Source organism: Mastigoproctus giganteus, chromosome 10 (genome assembly GCF_048544385.1).
Source record: "Mastigoproctus giganteus isolate SK-2022 chromosome 10, ASM4854438v1, whole genome shotgun sequence".
Taxonomy (NCBI): domain Eukaryota; kingdom Metazoa; phylum Arthropoda; class Arachnida; order Uropygi; family Thelyphonidae; genus Mastigoproctus; species Mastigoproctus giganteus.
This window is the reverse complement of record NC_143584.1, coordinates 116,642,061-116,663,654: the sequence shown is the minus strand read 5'-3', so window position 1 is coordinate 116,663,654 and position 21,594 is coordinate 116,642,061. Positions and strand designations below refer to the sequence as shown.

Below are 21,594 nucleotides of genomic sequence, written 5' to 3'. Positions count from 1 at the left end.
GATCTGGAAAGGTTGAGCAGATGGGCTGAGAGGTGGCAAATGAAGTTTAACATTGACAAATGAAAAGTACTATATATGGGAAACAGTAACCCCAGAGCAACGTATCAACTCTGTAGTACTACACTGACAGTGGAAGAGAATAAAAGAAACCTGGGGGTAATTGTGCAGGCAGATATGAAGTTTTCTGAGCAGTGCAGATGGGCTGCAAGAGTAGCTCATGGTGTCTTGTCAATGATATACAGGAATTTTTCTAGCAGGGATAAGGAGGTGATTATTCCCTTGTATAAGGCAATGGTCAGGCCACACCTTGAGTACAGTATACACGTCTGGAGGCCTCATTTCAAGAAAGATGTAGAGCTGCTGGAACAAGTACAGAGAAGGGCAACAAGATTAGTGAATGGAACAAAGGGTTGCTCTTACGAAGAAAGGCTTAAGTTTTGCAAATTACAGTGTCTGGAGACTAGGCACCGGCAAGGTGATCTGATAGAGGTGTAAAGCCTTGAATGGTTTGAGTATGCTCAATGCCGATGGGATTCTTCCTCTTGCTCAGAATAACCACCTGAGAGGGAATAAATTCAAACTGAGGAAAGACAGATGTAGGATAGATGTGTAGCAATTTGCCTTTAGCTAGAGGGTAGTTAGTTGGTGGAGCAGACTTCCAACCCTTGTTGTGGAAGTTGATAGCCTAAATAAATTTAAGGCTCAGCTGGACATGTATTTCAAATGAACGGAGAGGTGAAATGGGAGTGGTTTTTTTTTTTTTTTTTTTTTTTTTTGGCTGATGCTGCATAAGCTTGCTTTGTTGCATCGCATGCCTCTAATAATGCTAATGCTAAGGCTAAAATTGCTCACGTAGCTAACAAACTAAATGAATATTTTGCATTGACAGTCACACATGAGGAGTTATTCAGGGAGGGGCATGCCAGAGGTGTATTCAACTCTGGCAGTAAGCTAGAGAATCTTGTAATAACTGAGAGTAAAGTGGAGGAGAAATTGTTGAAGATAAATGCAAGAAAGGCACCTGGGGTGGATGGAATATATCCAGTTATATTAAAGGAGGCGGCAAAGGAAGTAAGCAAACCCTTAGCCATAATTATGAGAGTTTACCTGGATTCAGGGGAGGAACCCATGGACTGGAGATGTGCAAATGTGACCCCAATCCACAAAGGAGGATCAAAGGGAGACACAGGTAATTAAAGACCTGTTAGTTTAACTTCTGTTTCAGGGAAATTAATGGAGGCACTGGTTAAAGACGCATTGCAGGATCATCTAGACAAGACTCCAGTTACAGCTCAGCCACAGCATGGGTTTGTTAAGGGGAAGTCTTGTCTGACTAATTTGATTGGATAATTTGATGTAGTCACAAAGGAACTGGATGCAAAGAATAACTTTGATATCATATATTTGGATCTTAGAAAAGCCTTTGATACTGTTGCACATGGAAGACTGCTGCACAAATTGGAGCAGTGTGCCTGCTATAGATAAAGGGATGGTTGAGTGGGAGAATACAGAGAGTGGTAATCAATGGACACTACTCTTTGTGGACTAATGTTATTAGTGGAGTCCCTCAGGGTTCAGTGTTGGGTCCATTGTTGTTTTCTGTATTTATAAATGATATTGATGATGATATATCAGGCTGAATGTCCAAGTTTGCAGATGATATGACGGTTGGCAGGGTTGTTAATGAACTAATGACAGTATACTGCTGGAACAGGATGTAGAAAAGTTGAGCAGATAGGCTGAGAGGTGGCAAATGAAGTTTAACATTGACAAATGTAAAGTACTACATATGGGAAGCAGTAATCCCAGAGTAACATATCAACTCTGTGGTACCACACTGACAGTGGTAGAGAATGAAAAGGACCTGGAGGTAATTGTGCAGGCAGATATGAAGTTTTCTGAGCAGTGCAGATGGTCTGCAAGAGTAGCTCATGGTGTCTTGTCAATGATATACAGGAATTTTTCTAGCAGGGGTAAGGGAGGTGATTATCCCCTTGTATAAGGCAATGGTCAGACCACACCTTGAGTACTGTACACAGGTCTGGAGGCCTAATTTAAGAAGGATGGAGAGCTGTTGGAAAGAGTACTGAGAATGGCAACAAGTTTATTGAATGGAAGAAAGGGTTGCTCTTATGAAGAAAGGCTTAAGTTTTGCAGATTACAGTGTCTAGAGACTAGGCACCCTGCAAGGTGATCATTGAGGTGTATAAAGCTTTGAATGGTTTGAGCATGCTCAATGTGGATGGGATTCTTCCTCTTGCTCAGAATAATCGCCTGAGAGGGCATAAAATCAAATTGAGGAAAGACTGTTGTAGGATAGATGTGTGGAAGTTTGCCTTTAGGGTGGTTGATTTGTTGAACAAACTTCCATCTGTTGTTGTAGAAGTTGATAGCTTAAATAGATTCAAGGCAGAACTCGTCAAACATTTGGACCAAGTGGATAGGTGAAATAAGGGGGTTTTCTTTTTTTTTCGGCTGATGCTATATAAGCTTGTTTCTTGCATCATGTGCCTTTGCTAATGCTAATATAGTCTTGATTGGGGGGGGGGGGTCACTGAAATGTTTGCCATGGAGTACCTTCTTATAATTATGGCTAGAATAATAGGATAGATCCCACTCACCCTCATCACCTTCTTCATGTTGAGCTTCAACAATCTGTCTTCCACTTTCCTCTCAGTTATAAAAAAAACATTTAGCTCCCTGTTATATTCTGAAAAACCTCTGGAATTCCCAGAGGTTTTTCAGAATATAACAGAATATATCCTGCCACCTGGGCAGGATCACCAACAGTTAAACCTCTTCATCAAGCGAACCAATGAGATTCAAACCCTTCCTTCTACTGTTAATATACATAGAGGTCTTTTAGGAAATTGCTTGGCATTCTTTGCCATAGATTTCTTGTAATCTGCTTTAGCTTGTCTAACATTCTTTATCGATTGATATTTGTATGTATGCCATGCTTTTTTCTTCCTGGTAGTAGTAGTAGTAGTAGTGGTGGCATGTGATGCAATAAAGCAAATGTATGAGCTTATGCAGCATCAGCCAACAAAAAAAAAAAAAAAACACACCATTTCCTCCAAATGCCTGTCCAGTTCCTCCTTAGATTTATTCAACCTATCAACTTCCACAACAACAGATGGAAGTTTGTTCCAGCAATTAACCACCCGCTGGCTAAAGGCAAATTTCCGCACATCTATTCTACATCTGTCCTTTCTTAATTGGAATTTATGCCCCCTTAGGTTCGTAATCTAAACGAGTGGAAGGATCCTATCAGAATTCAGCGTGTGCTCAACCCATTCAAGGCCTTATAGACCTCAATCAGATCACCGCGCAGGTGACTAGTCTCCAGCCATTGCAATTTGCAGAGCTTAAGCCACTCTCGGTAAGACGATCCCTTCATTCCCCTCACCAATCTTGTTGCCCTTCTCTGTACACATTAAAGCAAATCTACATCCTTCCTAAAATGAGGCCTCCAGACCTGTATGCAGTACTCAATGCGTGGCTTGACCATTGCCTTATACAGAGGGACAATCACCTCCTTTTCCCTGATAGCAAAATTCCTATATATCATTGACAAAACCCCATGACCTGCCCTGGCAGCCTGTCTGCATTGCTCAGAAAACTTCATATCTGACTGCACAATTACTCCCAGGTCTTTTTCATTTTCTACCACCTTAAGTGTAATACCACACAGTTGGTACCTTTCTCTGGGGTTACTTCTACCCATATGCAGTACTTTGCATTTGTCAAGGTTAAACTTCAGTTGCCACTTCTTAGCCCATCTGCCCAAATTATCTAGATCCTGTTGCAGTAGCACACTGCCATTACTGTCACTAACAACCCTGCCAACCTTTGTATCATCTGCAAACTTCGATATTAAGCTTGATATACCTTCATCAATATCACTGATAAATATACAAAACAACAGTGGACCCAACACCAAACCCTGTGGGACTTCACTAATAACATCAGTCCATGAAGAGCAGCACCCATTAATTACCATCCTCTGTCTTCTCCCACTCAACCATCCTTTTATCCATTGTAGCAACTTATCCTTAATACCATTCTGCTCCAATTTGTACAATAGTCTTACATGCGCAACAGTGTCAAAAGCTTTCCTGAAATTTAAATATATGATATCAAAATTATTTTTTTCATCCAGTTCCTTTGTAACCACATCATAATACCCAAACAAATTTGTCAGACAAGACTTTCCCTTAACAAACCCGTGCTGTGTCTGAATTATTGCTGCAGGCTTGTCTAGATGATCCTGCAATGCATCTTTAACCAGGGACTCCATTATTTTACCCGGAACAGTAGTTAAACTAACTGGTCTGTAATTACTCATGTCACCCTTCGATCCCCCTTTGTGAATTGGGGATATATTTGCACATCTCCCGTCCATGGAGCCTCTCCCGAGTCCAAGGATGCTCTCATAATTATGGCTAAGGGTTTTCTGCCTCCTTTAATATAACTGGATAGATTGCATCCACCCCAGGTGCTTTTCTTATGTTTAACTTCAACAATTTCTCCTCCACTCTGCTCTCAGTTATTACAAAATTATTAAGCATCCTGCTACAATTTGATAACCTTTTGGCATTTTCAAACCTTAATAACTCCTCATGTGTGAATGTAGATGCAAAATACTCATTCAGTTTGTTTGCTATCTGAGCAGGATCATCAACAGTCAAACTATCGATATCAAGTGGACCAATCAGATTCATCCCCTTCCTTTTAGAGTTTATATAAGTAAAAAAATCCTTGCTGTTTTTCTTAGCATCTTTTGCCAAAGATTTCTCGAAATCTGCCTTCGCCTGCCTAACCTCCTTTGTGACCTGATTACAGACTAGCTTATATCTGCCATAGGCTTCTGAGTCGCTTGATAATTTATATGCATCCCATGCATTTTTCTCTGTTTTGAGTCTCATTAGTTCATTAGATAACCATTTAGGCCTAAACCTTGAACAATATTTCTTAATAGGTATGAAACTTTTAGTAGCATCCACGATTAATTCCTTGAATGCTTCCCACTTAGAATTTACTGTTGGTAACATTGTCAGTTGATCCCACTGTACAGAATTTAAAAACTTTCTGAGACCACTGTACTCACCTTTACAGAAGCAAAAACCCTTTCCTTTACCCCTCATGGTAATTATATCTTTAAGTAAATCCCACATCAGTACACTGTGATCACTGCCACCTAGTGGTTCCTTTATCTGGAAAATCTTAATACACGAATGATCACTGCTGATAACCAGATCAAGAGTATTACTCTCTCTGGTTGCCTCTCGAACATGCCGCTGCAGAAAATAATTATCCAATAAATTCATAAAAGTCTGACTAGTGTGTGAGTGACCAACCCACAAGTTTCAGTCAATATCTGGGAAGTTAAAATCCCCCATTATAAGATATTCTGATTTACTAGTCCACTCTATTTCTCTGTACAACTGTTCATTGTACTCATTTGAGTCATTAGGCCTATAACACACTCCTACTCTTATTTTTGCTTTCGCAGTGCTTATGTCACACCAAACTGACTCAACAGTGCACTGTTCATCTATATCAACTGGGTGCACTTCCTTTTGATTTTATATTTTTCTTAATTAACAGCATAACACCTCCTCCCTTTCTATCTTGTCTATCCTTTCTGTACACATTGTACTTCCCATATTCCAGTTCTGCATTCCTTATATCTGTGTGACACCACGTCTCTGCTATCCCAACAATATCTGCCTTTGATGTCTTGACCAATGCTTCATATTCATCAAATTTACTATACTTCTAGCATTGGTGTACATGCAAGCATACATGCTCCTATTCCTATTTCTAGTTACCCTAACACATCCCATATACCCACCTATTTCACGATAACTGTCTCATCAGTTCATCTGACATTCATTTAGGTCTAATCCTAGAATGGTAATTTTCAGTTAGTATGAAAAGCCTGGTATATTCTTCGATTACTTCCCTTAATGCTTCCCATTTAGCATTTGCTGTTGGCAACATCAACACAGTCCCACTATATACAATTTAAAAACTGTCTGATACCATTGTAGTCACCCTTAAGGATGCAAAAGCTCTTACCTTTATCCTTGACAGTATTCGTCTTTAAGTGAGTCCCAAATCAGCACACTCTGAACACTGACATCCAGAGGGTTTTATACCTTCAAGTGTTATTAATGCATGACGAGGTACTACTGATAATCAGATCAAGAGTATTGCTTGCTCTTGTTGCTTCTCTAACATACTGTAATAAACAGTCATCCAATAACCCACAAGTCTTGCTAGTGTGTGAGTGACCAACCCATCAGTTCCAGCCATTATCTGTCAAGTTAAAATCACCCATTAGATGACATTCTAAGTTACTGACCAGCTCTATTCCTCTGTATAGTTATTTGTAATAGCTATACATTATGGTCATTAGACCTATAACACACTCCTACTTTCATTTTTGCTTTCCCAGTGCTTATGTCACACCAAACTGACTCAACATTGCACTGGCCACCCATGTCGACTGAATGTACTGCCATAGACTTAATGTTTCTTAACTAAGAGCATGTTCCCAACTCCCTGCTCTCCAATCTGTCCATTCTGTACACAATCTACTCTCCACATTCAAAGCGTGCATTCCTTTATCTGAGTGACATCACGTTTCTGATATCACCACAATGCCTGCATTTGATGACTTAATCACTACTTCAAATTCATCAAATTTATTTACTACCCTACTAGCATTAGTGTACATGCAAGTATACATGCATCTGTTCTTATTCTTAGGGTAGCACAGTTGGTTGGATCACCATCCTCCCCACACTGGGTGGAAAAAACATGAGTTCAAATCCTGTTGATGACGGGAGTTATTTTTTAAAGGTCTTTTTCACAATGTGGCTGAGTTAGTTGATCTCAGGCGAGGATAGCATGGTTTTTTCCCTAGAAACTCTGGTTTTTTGTCCAGCAAACAGAAAATCAACCTCAGAACACACGCAATTTACAGACAATATACACAGAGCAACATGGCCTAAGTTGGCAATGCTCCTAAAACCCAATAACAATAACTCTTAGTTACCTTAACACAGCCCATGTATTCGCTTGTTTCATGATGACTCTTAGCCAGCAGTTTTCTGACCCACCTAACAGTGCCTCTATCTTTCCTGTTAACAAGCACAGACCACGCTAAGAAAATTTATATCCCATGAACCTTGCACAATTGCTCCAGGGCTGTACTGACTGATACGGCTCTCAACATATACTCCCTCCTATCATGTCTGGCAGAATTGCAGATTTCAAATTTAACCCTAATTCGTGACATTTCTCAATATTGCTCTATACTTATTAAGTAAGTCTGCAGATCTTCTACTCCTAATGTCATTAGTGCCAATGTGTATAAAAATATCACCTTTTGTGCCCTTGAAAGATGATATCTACTCAACAATGTTATCTACTCTCACCCTATCAGAATATGGCAGGATATATATTCTGATGTGGAATATGACAGGATATATCAGACATATGCTGTCATATTCCACCTATCCTTCTCCTTGCACATATTTCCCATTTCCCTGACATTAGAGTTACCGACAATATGTAGTTCCTATGGGACCAGTGCATCCTGCCTTCAGAATTGCTGCTGTGTTGCTTGATTCACAAGTGTGGGCTCTGGCATTGAGTAAGGTAGCCGAGAGCTTGATCAGTCTCCCATTTTAATTCCTTTGAGGGCATCACCCTACCCTTTGAGTTGTCAAAAATACCCATCAGAATGCTGATTTGGCACCTAATTTATTTATACTCAGCATTCTGATGGACGTTTTTGAGTGATTAAATTGAATTTAAACAGAAATCTTTCCCAAGCTACTTTGGGCCTGTTGCTCTGCAGCTCTAGTCTGGGGAAAGATTTCCATTTAACTTCAATTAAATTTTGCAATGATACACCAAGCTAATATATTCCAAAATGCAATAATAACTACTCTATTCACTAGTTATGCAGATGTAATACTTATTACTCTATCAAGCATATGTACTGCTATCAAGTTTGTGTTACATTCATTACACTATAATCTTAAGTTTGTGAAGTTAGAAATTAATTAAGCACTACAGTATAAGTTATGAGATACGATATTTGTGCTAAATCACTGATAGAAAGGTTCTGCATATATTAAGTTGTAACTTGAATAATCTCTAGCTAAATTTCAAATTAAATTAATATTACTAGGACTATAAAGCTATTTCCTGAATTCAATTTAATATGTTAATTAAATCAAAACGGCAAAATTTTTAAAAAACTTATCTGTTTCTAGGAGCTCAAAATCCTTCGACTTGCACAACTCACACTCTTGGACTAGCCTTCTGCAACTGTTCACAGCTGGTGTGATACTGGTTGAAGCAGAAGTATGGGAAAATGGCCATTTCTGCCTTAATTCCTTGCTATGAACCAAACAGAATACCTCTCAAAATTTAATGTGTGAATGTAGCTCTAATGGTCTAGTGGTAAAATGTCACTCAACCCTGTAATGCACCGGATGAAACATGCTCTGCAACCAAAACTGCAGGAATCATGGTCTTGGCAGAGAGAGAGAGAAAGAGATGGAAATTTAACATTGAGAGGCATTCCCTGAGGATCTTGAGATCAAAATTATAGCACCCAAAACAACAAGATACGTTCAACCATTCAAAGTATATTTCTTTTAACAATACAAATTATCTGCAAAATGCTTTCTACATTACGTAAGATCAGGAGCATAACCATAACAACAGAACCTTCATTATGCAAATACAAACTGTCATTTTCCAACACATTTCAAAATGTGTTGGAAATCAACTTCTAAAAAATTTGAGAAAAATTCATAGTTTGATCTTGGTGAGATACCTATCACTATCTTAAAACTTTTTTTTATTTTTATTTCCAAATGATGTGAAATAAACCGATCAAATAAAAATTACAGTGCTATTTTAAAATGATGAATAATTAAAATGGTATAGCATTTCCAAATATCTTGCTTCAACCTATATATAACTGTGCTTGAGAAAGACCAAGAAACAGAGCTCATACACTTCTTAATATATTCTATTTGCAACTCAGAGCATACATTCCAATCTAATTTGACTGTGGTCTATCGTAGCCTTCAGTTGCCAGAATGCTTTTTGAATTATACACCATTTCGATGACCGACTCTAATCAATAAATACATTCTTAAACATTACAATATTTGTTACTATTCTACTTCTATTATTCCCTTTATAGTAAAGATTTAAATTGATTTCCAATCCACCAATGCTCAAGTTTAAATATTAAAACATTACGTGTAATATCCTTCCTTTACAATTTCTTTTATTAAGAGACCTTTGTTATGCTGGTATACAGCACACAGTAGCAAACAATAACTTTTTACATACTGATGGGTGCTGAGTCTCAACAAAGTACCTATCAATATGTAAAGAAAATAGTTATAAAATACAAAATCAGTGTCTTCATTCATTAATTTTGTCAACTTTTAGTGCATATAAGTAATAAAATTTACCTGTTATTACTATCTTATAGACATTGCTGGTTCTATTCTAATTATTATATGATGCAATTCATAATTTTAGTATGGCATATAATTTCCACATCATCATAAAAGTATTTTATTAATTAAGGATCATATAATACCTAAATGAAATACAATAGCATTTAGATACAACTGGCAATTTAATCTATGTAGGTTACATATACAAGAGGTGTTTGAAAAGTTTGTGACCTGAGTATGAAGGGTTTATTTGAGGAATCTGGTAACATGTTACTTTTCAACATAGTCCCATTTGGAGTCAATAGTCAATACACTTTTGCCACTGATTCTGCAATTCAGTGGATCCAGCTGCAAAAAAAGTTTTATCTTAGACTTCCAGGAATGCATCCATTGCAGCAATGATGTCAGCATCAGTGAGGAAAATGGATGCCAGCTAGATATTTTTGCAAATTAAGAAATAGCTGAAAGAAAGTCAAATGTGCTAGGATGGGAAGAGGAGGGTTATGCTCTTAGTTAAGAAGCACATAAAATGTAAAGCAGAGCATCCTGTGGATATGGGTGGTCAGTATTTTGTAGAGACATATAGAGTGGACCAGTAAATCAGATTAACTAGATCTCGTGGGTTTGTCAATCACACAGTAACAAGATCTTGTGGATTAATGGGATGCTTATTTCCTACACCAGCATGTTAGAGAGGCAACAAAAGGAAGCAATATTCTTTATCTGATTATCAGCATTGGCCCTTCATGCATTAAGAATCTGCAGATAAAAGACCCACTATATGATGGTATTCACAATGTACTGATGTGACATTTAATTATAATAATAATTTTCTGTTTATACTCCAGAATGTACACAATCAGAGGAGTTTACATGTTAGAGAGAATACAAGCAGCAGCAAAATATTTAGTAGTTTTTGAGTGAGCAGGGATCAAGCCCCAGTCACTCAGGCACCCTCACATCTGACCACTCAGCTACAGTGGGCTTCTTAAAGATGCAACTACTGTAAAAAGTAAGGGAAAGGGCTGCTGCTTTCATAAATATGACTACGGTAATGTCAGAGTGTTTTTAAATTCTGTGCAGTGGGAACAACTGATGAAGTTATTGATAGCAAATGGGAAACATTCAGATATGTTATCGGAGAACCTACTAGGCTATTTACACCAACTGAGAGGGATAGACCTAAGGCATAGACCTAAGTGGATGTCAGATGAACTTAAAAAGAGATTTGTGTTGGCAAAAAAAATTTATAGGCAATATAAATTATCAGGTGATACAGATAACTACAGTAGATACAAACTAGTCTGCAATTAAGTCACAAAGGAGGTTTGGCAGGTGAAGGCAGATTACGAGAAATCCTTGGAAAAAGATGCTAAGAAAAACAGCAAGGATTTCTTTACTTATATAAACTCTAAAAGGAAGGGGATGAATCTGATTGGTCCACTTGACATCGATGGTTCGATTGTTGATGATCCTCCTCAGATAGGAAACAAACTGAATGAGTATTTTGCATCTACATTCACACGTGAGGAATTATTAAGGTTTGAAAATGGCAGAAGGTTATCAAATTGTAGCAAGATACTTAATGATTTTGTAATAACTGAGAGCAAAGTGGAAGAGAAATTGTTGAAGTTAAACGTAAGAAAAGCACCTGGGGTGGATGGGATCTATCCAGTTATATTAAAGGAGGCTGCAAAGCAACTAAGCAAACCCTTAGCCATAATTATGAAAGTATCCTTGGACTCAGGGGAGGTTCCCACGGACTGGAGATGTGCAAATGTATGCCCAATTCACAAAGGGGGATCGAAGGGTGACACGAGTAATTACAGACCAGTTAGTTTAACTTCTGTTCCGGGTAAAATAATGGAGTCACTGGTTAAAGATGCATTACAGGATCATCTAGACAAGACTGCAGCAATAATTCAGACACAGCATGGGTTTGTTAAGGGAAAGTCTTGTCTGACAAATTTGACAGGATATTATGACGTGGTTACAAAGGAACTGGATGCAAAAAATAATTTTGATATCATATATTTGGATTTCAGGAAAGCTTTTGACACTGTTGCGCATGGAAGACTATTGTACAAATTGGAGCAGAATGGTATTAAGGGTAAGTTGCTACAGTGGATAAAAGGATGGTTAAGTGGGAAAAGACAGAGGGTGGTAATCAATGGGTGCTGCTCTTCTTGGACTAATGTTATTAGTGGTGTCCCACAGAGTTCGGTGTTAGGTCCACTGTTGTTTTGTATATTTATCAATGATATTGATGAAGGTATATAAGGCTTAATATCGAAGTTTGCAGATGATACAAAGGTTGGCAGGGTTGTTAATGACAGTAATTGCAGTGTGCTACTGCAACAGGATCTAAATAATTTGGGCAGATGGGCTAAGAAGTGGCAACTGAAGTTTAACCTTGACAAATGCAAAGTACTGCATATGGGTAGAAGTAACCCCAGAGAAACGTACCAACTGTGTGGTACTACACTTAAGGTGGTAGAAAATGAAAAAGACCTGGGAGTAATTGTGCAGGAAGATATGAAGATTTCTGAGTAATGCAGACAGGCTGCCAGGGTAGGTCATGGGGTTTTGTAAATGATATATAGGAATTTTTCTAGCAGGGAAAAGGAGGCGATTATCCCTCTGTATAAGGCAATGGTCAGGCCACGCCTTGAGTACTGTGTACAGGTCTGGAGGCCTCATTTTAGGAAGGATGTAGATTTACTTGAGTGTGTACAGAGAAGGGCAACAAGATTGGTGAGGGGAATGAAGGGATCCTCTTATCAAGAGAGGCTTAAGTTCTGCAAATTGCAGTGGCTGGAGACTAGGCACCTGCGCGGTGATCTGATTGGGGTATATAAGGCCTTGAGTGGGTTGAGCACGCTGAATTCTGATGGGATCCTTCCACTTGTTCAGATTACGAACCTAAGGGGGCATAAATTCAAATTAAGAAAAGACAGATGTAGAATAGATGTGCGGAAATTTGCCTTTAGCCAGCGGGTGGTTAATTGCTGGAACAAACTTCCATCTGTTGTTGTGGAAGTTGATAGGTTGAATAAATTTAAGGAGGAACTGGACAGGAATTTGGAGAGAATGGTGTGATTTTTTTTTTTTTTTTTTTTTGTTGGCTGATGCTGCATAAGCTCATACATTTGCTTTCTTGCATCACATGCCACTACTGCAATAAAAAGCAGAAAAGATTTCTTCACTTTTATAAACAGAAGGAAGGAAGAGGTTGAATCACATTGATCGACTAGATATGAAGGGATTAACTGTTGATGATTCTGATAAACGTTACCAGCAAACTGAAAGGATATTCTGCATCTAAATTCACACATAAGAAATTTTTTATGGATGGGGAAGCCAGAAGAAATAAAAATTCTGGCAGGAAGCTAAAAGATTTTGTGATAACTGAGAGGAAAGTGTAGAAGAAATTGTTTGAAGCTATGCATAAAAATAATACAAATGGATAGATCCCATCCACCTGGGGTGGATGGGATCTATCCATTTATATTAACCAGTATACGGTCCTCTCCTCTGGGTAAATATCTACCCAGATCATATTTCAATCCATAAATTCTTTAATTTTTTACACTAATTACAGTGCTGAAACTCAGTATAGCTGAAACCAGAACTGTTTTCTTGAACTTTCCCACTTAAAATTTCAGAAGTTTCTATTGATTTTCACGCAAATGGCAAAAATATGACACCAAATGAGCATTTTTTTAGGCCTTTTTCGATTACTTTTTTTACTCCATAACTTAACTAGCCTTGGACCAGTATAACGCAATACTCTATTCATTTTCTTCTATTAGAGAGCGAGCGAACATACACTGTTATTTGCAAAAGGAGAAGGTCTACCGTGAGAACGCTTTCCGCTTGTTTGTTGTTGTTCGCGCATCGGCTTCTGTGGCCATAATGCACCTCCCAAAGTTTTTGCATTTTACTCTGATCCAAGCCCAAGGCGAGATTCGAACCCACGACCTTTGGGTTGCCAGGCAGGCACTTTACCTGCCTGGCTAGCCCAGTCGGCATGCTTTCCGCCAACATGTCAGAGCTCTAAGTTGGTACAGCTTTATGGAGAAGGCAAAAAAAAAATGCTTGTTGCCGTAAGAAACAATGAAAGAATCTGCAATATTTGTTTTTGAAAAAGAAGAAAGACCATATTCCTTTCTTCAATGTGTTTTGTATCTACTAACACAAAATCAAGGAAATTCATCTATTGATAGCTACATTATAAGGGAGAAACTTCGAAAGCTGGTATGCAAATGAAGAAGAAAAAAACACCCGCTATGAATAATGGATTGTTTCTTGAAATGTGTATTCTTCACAAAACTGCAATATTTTCCAACAATACAAAGCTAACGGTTAACTACATTTAACAGGCTGGTCAAAAAGTATTCTTAGAAAATATTTCAATATATTTAACCCCAGGGGCTAACATCTGGTGACTATGGGTTTAGTACACCCAAAGTCCTGAGCTGGATATCATCATTCTTTTCTTTCTTGGTGATTCCCTTCTACTTTTGTGTCTCTCTCTCTCTCTCTCTCTCTCTCAGGGTAACTCAGGAAATTTTTTTTTTTTGGCTGGTGCAACGTGTCAGGCTTCCTTGCGCCATAAAGCTAATAATAATATTTCCTTGGTGTGCTGTATGAACACTGTGAGAACGCTTTCCGGCAATGCGTCAGTTTCAAGGGAGAAATTCTTTTTCAGTGCACAATACACCAAAAAAATTCACCATGCAGTGTGTATGCTGTTACGAAGTCTGCATTTTGTGAAAAGATATACCCTATCGAAATTTTTTTTTTCCCTAATGGGCTAACCGGAATAAAATCTGACTTATCAGAACTTCAGTATCCTAAGATGAAGCTCAATTATTACAACTTCAGCATCTGTGATGAAACTTCCTGCACACCGATATTGTTGGCTACAGCAATTACGTAAAACAACAAAGCAAAACATTACAGAGATATAATGTAAAATATTGTTAGAAAGTGAAAATGCAAAGTACTGTTAGAACGAGAAAATGCATGCGCATTGTGTATCAGTTTTATGTCAGATTTGTTATTTCAAACAAATCTTTCAAATGCTGGTTTGAAAGATTTGTTTGAAATTTCTAATAAATATTACATTTAATATTAAATTGTTTCTTATTTTTATTTCGATGCAATATACTTGCATTTCACTATGTACATAGTCATAATATGAAGGTACATATAATACATACATAGACAAAATTTTAGACTAGTTTTTCTTATATATTTCATACTTTGGAACGGAACCCCTTTATTACTATGGGAGCCATAACTCAGTATTCGCGTTTTTGTTATTCACGACATTTCTCAGGAACGTAACCCCCGCGAATAGCGGGGGTTTACTGTATAGTGTTTTATTTACAGTTTATGCCACTACCAGAACCTAAATAAAAAGCAATATACTTCTTCACTGGAGCAGTGACTTTTATTTAGAGTATTGCAATACTAGGAAAACTCATGGAAAGGTGTCTCCACAATACAGACTGATGCATTCACTATGCTGAAACCCCAATTTGCTCTAAGTTATGTCCAGAAAGAAGCTATGTCTAACATATAAAATGGCTTGCATAGCTTGAGGCTTTTGTCCTAGACTTCACTTTAGCTGTCTATTGTGAACTTCTTAACACACCAAAAGATCATATGTGAATGCAAATGTAAACGGTCTTCTAAAATTAAATTTAAGTTAATTCTAGTAAATAATATGTGAGAGAGAGAGAGAGAGAGAGACTTTTTTATTATTATTTTTTTTATTGTATTAAAATGTTTATTGTATTTTGTCTTTCCAGAATTCAGCAGAAGATACACAGACTAATATTTGCTTATATACAGTTCATTTATGCACAAGCTTGCTTGTACACAATCAACTGTATTAGCAGTGGCAACATTTGCCACTGCTAATATACCGTACTTCTAATATTCATTCACAGCAAATGTATACTGTATGGAATACTAGGAAATTTGCCTATGAACTTTAAAATATTTTATGCCATTTAAAAACCTAGACATTCACCTAATTCATGTGTCAAATGAATCCATTATACTTTAAAGCTACTAAAACAGACATGATTATTGTGTGTGGGTAAGTGAGTTTGTACACACATAAGAATATGATTAATTCAGAAAAGAATGAAGTAGCAGAAATGCACAAATTTAAAAACAACTGTCAATTGTTCAAATTCAAAAAGATAATGAATAAAATCTGTATTGAAAAGTAAAGATTCCTATGTACGAAAAAAAAACATGAAAAAGTTATATTTTATTTAAACAAAATAAAACTGCTTTACTTACATCATGGGACCAATATGAATAATCATAATTAAAACTCTTTGCAGCATCCTTAGTCCCTAAAGGAACTTTAGGGTTAACGATAGCTGTAAGAGAAAAACAAACAATTGATGACTCAAGTAGCTTTATCAGGATGCAATAAAGATTTCTTAAATACAAATTTGTTATACAGCTAAAAGCAATGTAAATACAAATAATAATAAATAAAAATAATAAAATAATTTGAGCTCTGGAAATTAAATTTTGCACATGATTTTTCATGCACAATTACATCATACAAGAACATATTTGATATTACTACAAGGTGATTAAAATCAAATTAAACTTCACTTTTTTACCAAATGAAAGTACTAAGGTAAATATAGTAAATTTTGCTTGCAAGGAAATACTGCTACCTGTACATAAGCAAAAAAAAAAAAATTAAATTAAACTAAGTTAAAAAAATTAATTAACAACTGCAAATTAAGAAGAAATTGAGATTTTCTTCAAGACAAGAAACTAACAGAATAATGCCATAATGGCACTAGAAAATAAAACTAGTAAATTAGTTTTGTTTACTAGTGCCATTATGGCATTATTCTGTTAATATTTATTAAATCATAAAAACTAGTATTTATAGTTTCACTAAATAGATACTAGTATTTCATGAACTTCAAGCACTGATTAATCTATGTCATCAAATGAGGATATGTAGGGATATCAGATTTGGCACTCAGACATAAAGGACGTATAAACTGAATATGGTGAGTACAACATAAACAGGAAGGACAAGCAGCACAAAATGGAGGGAATTAAGTACTTCATTAAGAAGCATATAGAATCTAAGACAGTGCACTCAGTTGATGTGGATGGCCAATGCAATGTAGAATCAGTTTGGTCTAATATAACACTGCCAAAAATGAGAGGAGTCTGATATATGGCAAATGACTGTGATGAGTTTAATGATCAACAACACAGAAACAGAATGGGCCAGCATATTGAAATGTCTTATAATGGGGGATTTTAATTTTCCAGATATTAACTGGAACTTCAGGGTTGGTCACTCACACCACAGTAGCAGACATTTTCTGAATTTACAGGATGACTGTTTTCTACATCAACACGTTAGAGACATGACAAGAGAAAGCAATAATCTTGATCCAGTTCTCAGCAGTGACTCTTCATGCATCAAGAATATGTAGATAAAGGAACCATGTGGCAAAGATCATATTATATTGATATAAGATCAACTTAAGGGATATAACTACTGTCAAAGGTAAAGAGAAGGGATTTTGCTATCGTAAAGATGACTACAATGGCCTTAAACAGTTTTAAATTCCCTTCAGAGGCACCAATTGATGATGTTACCGAATGCAAATTCTAAACAGAAGGCATTCAGGGAGATAGTCAAACAAGATACTAAGCTTTTTATACCATCTAAAAGATACTGTTCGAGGTTTAGACCTAAATGGATGCTAGATGAACTAATGAGACTAATGGCATAAAAGAAAAATGCATGGAATGATTATAAATTATCAGGGGACACAAAAACGTAAAATAAACACAAACTAGACTGCAATCAATTCACTAAGGGAGTTACGCAAGCTAAAGCAGATTATAAAAAGTGCTTAGATAAGGATGCAAACAGAAGTAGCAAAGAAATTTCTGCTTATGTTAACACTAGAAGGAAAGGGATAATATAACATAACTAGTGAACCACACTGGCCCACTAGTTATGAATGGCATAACTGTTGATGATCCCGTTCAGGTTGCTGACAAAATGAATAGATATTTTGCATCTGTATTCATAAGTGAAAGAGTTTTTTGGAATGGGAATACCAGAAGCATATAAATTATAACTCAGAGCTAAATGGGTCCTAGAGCCTGTCACAGACATTCTCTCAGCTAGGCCAGACAAGCTGTGCTTGCAACCTGGGAGTCTAAAACGCTGATGGAACTGATATTTGGGTAACTAATTGGATCCACTCAAGTAAGGTGAACCCAATTTTGACGAAGTCCAGATGGTCTGTGACAGCTAAATCCTCTGCTTGCAACTTCACAATGGTGGGACTGTTAATAATCCTGGGTATAACTCCCATGCGCAAGCATACTGTGGGTGACCACCAAGGTGTGAATCAACGTAAGCAGGGGTCGTCGTGTGGCGCCCACACCACACGGAGGAATGCCGCCCCTCCGTGTTACCAGGCAATACTAGGTGGTATGACTCTCATCAACCAGTGCAATACCACTACTTTGCTTACTGGAGGCTTGAAGTGGCGGAACCCATATTTAGTCTCCAGAGCTAAGTTCCGGTCAACTCTTCCATCTTGCAATATGATTGATTCTTTTGAGGTTATGATGAACACCATGGTGGGATGCAAACTTCCTTACATTTCGAGGGTACAGCCTAAAACGATATTCGCAGGCCAGCCGCTAGCTAGTACACCAGACCGAATCTATTGGTAACTCTCTAGGAGGCTTCCAGATCAGCAAGTGTATAATCTTGCTGTCTCTACTCCGCCAGATAGTCACTTGAGGGAGTTTGAGTAGTGTGTATGCGGGGGGGCATTGTCTAAGCCACGCTATATCAAGGATCTGGTATATTCTGCCCATGTGTAGGCCATATCCACAAATTTCATTACTTCATACAGCATACCCACCCACCTTTTCATACTATTGAATACACCATGAATTGTCAAACTAATAGAGCAAACTTACCGGCAAAAAGATCTAAACCTCCCAAATACTTCCTAGTTCATTTCAGAAATATACGTGGTCTCTGTTATAATCTCAATGATGTCCATTACAGTTTGCCAAACCCCGTGTACTTTTTCTCACAGAATCTCAGTTATCGGTTAATTCAATCACTGCTCATCTCAGTTGCCCTAATTATTCGCTGTATGATTCCTTTCGCCTCAAAGGTGGTACTTGTGCAAATGTCCGTTCTGATATTCCCTGTCAGAGACTTGGTAATTTGGAATCTCCTCTTTTCGATCTTCCCTGGCTTAAAATCTCCCTACCTCATTCTGTCAGATTCATCTGTTGTCTGTACTGTTCTCCCAATTCCACTAGTCACTTGGAACTCTTTGACTTCCTCTCTTTGCAACTTGACTTTCTCCAGTCCAACTTTCCTAACAGTGAGGTAACTTTCCTTGGTGATTTTAATATTCACAACTCCAGCTGGCTTCCATTCTTTAGTCACACAGACCCAGCTGGATGAGATGCTGAGGCTTTTGCAATGACCTCGCATTGCAAAAGTATTCTGTTAGGTAAATGAACAGATTGTTCATTTACCTAACAGAATACCAGACAATCCTGCTCATACAGCCAATACTCTTGATCTTTTTCTCACAAACAACTCTTCTAAGTACACAGTCAAAGTGAGTGGTCCTTTAGGCACTTCAGATCACAACTTGGTGATTGTCTCTTCTCCAATGGAGCCTTTATCTCTTGGCTATTCCATATCTCGTGTTGTTTGGCATTACAAGAATGCAAAATGGGACGATCTGCGAGATTTCTTTTCTTCTTTTCCTTGGTCAGATTATTTTTTCAAAATTTCTGATGTCAACGTTTGCTCAGATCGTGTCAGTGATATTAGTCTTGTAGTTACGGAATCCTTTATTCCACATTCCACCTTAAAATCACATCCCTTATCTAAACCTTGGTTTTCCAAAAAATGTGCTAAGGCTGTTCAAGAGAAGAACATTGCATATCGTAATTGGCTTGTTTCCAAATCTTTAGTTTCATTTTCTGCCTACCTCAGAGCTCACAAAAATTTTAAAGCAGTTATTAATCAGTCCAAACTAGATTTTGAACAGGCTAAGAGTAGAAAACTTGCTTCTTGCCCTAATGGTAGCCGAGCATTCTAGTCTCTTGCCAAAGCTATTGACCACAACTTTTGCCCTTCTCTGCTCCCACCTCTGTCAAAACCAGATGGTTCTGTTGTCACTTCAGCCAAGGATAAAGTTGACCTGCTAGCATCCCATTTTTCTTCCAACTCATACACATTAATGACCTTGGTAAAAACACCTCCCACCATTCCCAGCAAGCTCCATTCAATGCTCCTGTAGTCTTCTGTCAAAAGGATGTCAGAAGGATTTTGACAAATCTTGACACTAAGAAAGCTTCAGGTCCTGATGGTATTTCTTCACTTGTTCTCAAAACCTGTGCTCCTAAACTTGCTCCTGTTCTTTGCCGCCTTTTTTTTACTTTCTTATTCCAAAGGTGTTTTTCCTTCTGCTTGGAAATTAGCTCATATCCAGCCAGTTCCTAAAAAGGGTGACAAATCAATCCCATCCAATTATCGTCCCATTGCAATTACTTCTACTCTTTCTAAAGAAATGGAGAAATCAATTAACCGTCAACTCTTAAACTATCTAGAAACCTTCTGTCTAATCAATAATCACCAGTATGGATTCCATCAGTGTCAATCCACTGGTGATATTCTGGCTTACATTACCCATTTATGGACAAATTCAATGGAAACGTTCGGGAAAACACAAGCAGTTGCTCTTGACATCTCGAAGACTTTCGATCATGTTTGACATAAAGGACTTCTAAACAAGCTTCCATCTTATGGTGTGTGCCAACTTTTTTTTGTAATTGGTTATCCAGTTTTCTCTCTGACCACTCACTGAGGGTGATGGTAGATGGCTCTCTGTCTTCTAACTTCTCCACTCATGCTGGTGTCCCCCAAGGTTCAGTTCTTTCCCCCCAACTCTTTTCCTCTTGTATATTAATGACCTTCTTCCATTGACCAGAAATCCCATCCATATTTTTGCTGATGATAGCACATTGCATTCTACTTTCCTGTTTGAGAAACCTTGCCCTGCTCAATCAGCTTCAACTTCTCGAAAATCTGCTACCAATTCCTTAAATGCCAATCTTCAGGTAATTCTTTAGTGGGGCAAAGACAGCTTAGTTTATTTCAACCCTTCTAAAACTCAGTCTTGTCTTATATCTCGCAAAAAGGATTCTTCTGCTCCTATGCTTATCTTTAGTGACACTCCGATTTCTAGGAAAAATTATATCTCTTTTGGGGATTACCCTGACTTCTAATCTCTCTTGGCACAAGCACATTTCAAATATTGCTTCCTATGAATCTAAAAAACTTGGTTTTCTCTTTCAATCTCTGCATTACTTTTCTTCCACACAGCTGTTCACTCTGTACAAATAGCAAATCCGCCCTACCATGGAATATTGTTCCTACATCTGGGGCGGTGCCCCCAAAACCTCTTCAGGGTTCTAGATTCCATTCAGAAGAGGGCAGTTAGGTTAATTAATGACTCATCTCTAACAGAGTCTCTCCACCCTCTGTCTCATAGATGTACTGTTTCTGCTGCATGCGTTTTCTACAAATACCTCCATGAGCACTGTTCTTCTGAACTGGCTTCTATAATTCTCTCTCTCTTAAAACAGTCCAAACATGTACCACCACCAGCCAACATCCATTTACTGTCCAACTTCAAATTCACAGAACCAACTTTTCATCTTCCTCGTTTATTCGTTCAACTGCCATTTTCTGGAACAACTTTCCTTCATATGTATTTCCTGAAAATTACAGTCTACAGAAGCTCAAGTCTAATGTCAAGAAGTATCATCTTTTGTCTTCTCAACCTCCAACCCATGCACAGTACTAAGTACTATAGTTTCTAATACCTCTCATGTTTGGGGTTTTTAAAAAAAAAAAAATGATTTTGTGACAATTGATGCTTTAGGTGAGGTCCTTACAGACTGAAAATGTGTAAATGTCTCACATATTCACAAGGGGGAATCAAAGGGCAAAGGGAATAAT

The 21,594-nt window shown here is 37.7% G+C and overlaps 1 protein-coding gene across 4 annotated transcripts in view; it reads right to left on the bottom strand.

The window, feature by feature from the left end:
* Window positions 1-21,594, bottom strand: part of unc-104 (kinesin family member unc-104) — a 1,041,320-nt gene that overhangs the window by 944,960 nt on the left and 74,766 nt on the right. For all 4 annotated transcript variants that reach the window (XM_090382707.1, XM_090382708.1, XM_090382709.1 and 1 more), the window contains exon 3: window positions 15,825-15,907. In XM_090382707.1, the coding sequence (XP_090238833.1) occupies window positions 15,825-15,907 (83 nt within the window). The remainder of the gene's footprint in view (window positions 1-15,824; window positions 15,908-21,594) is intronic.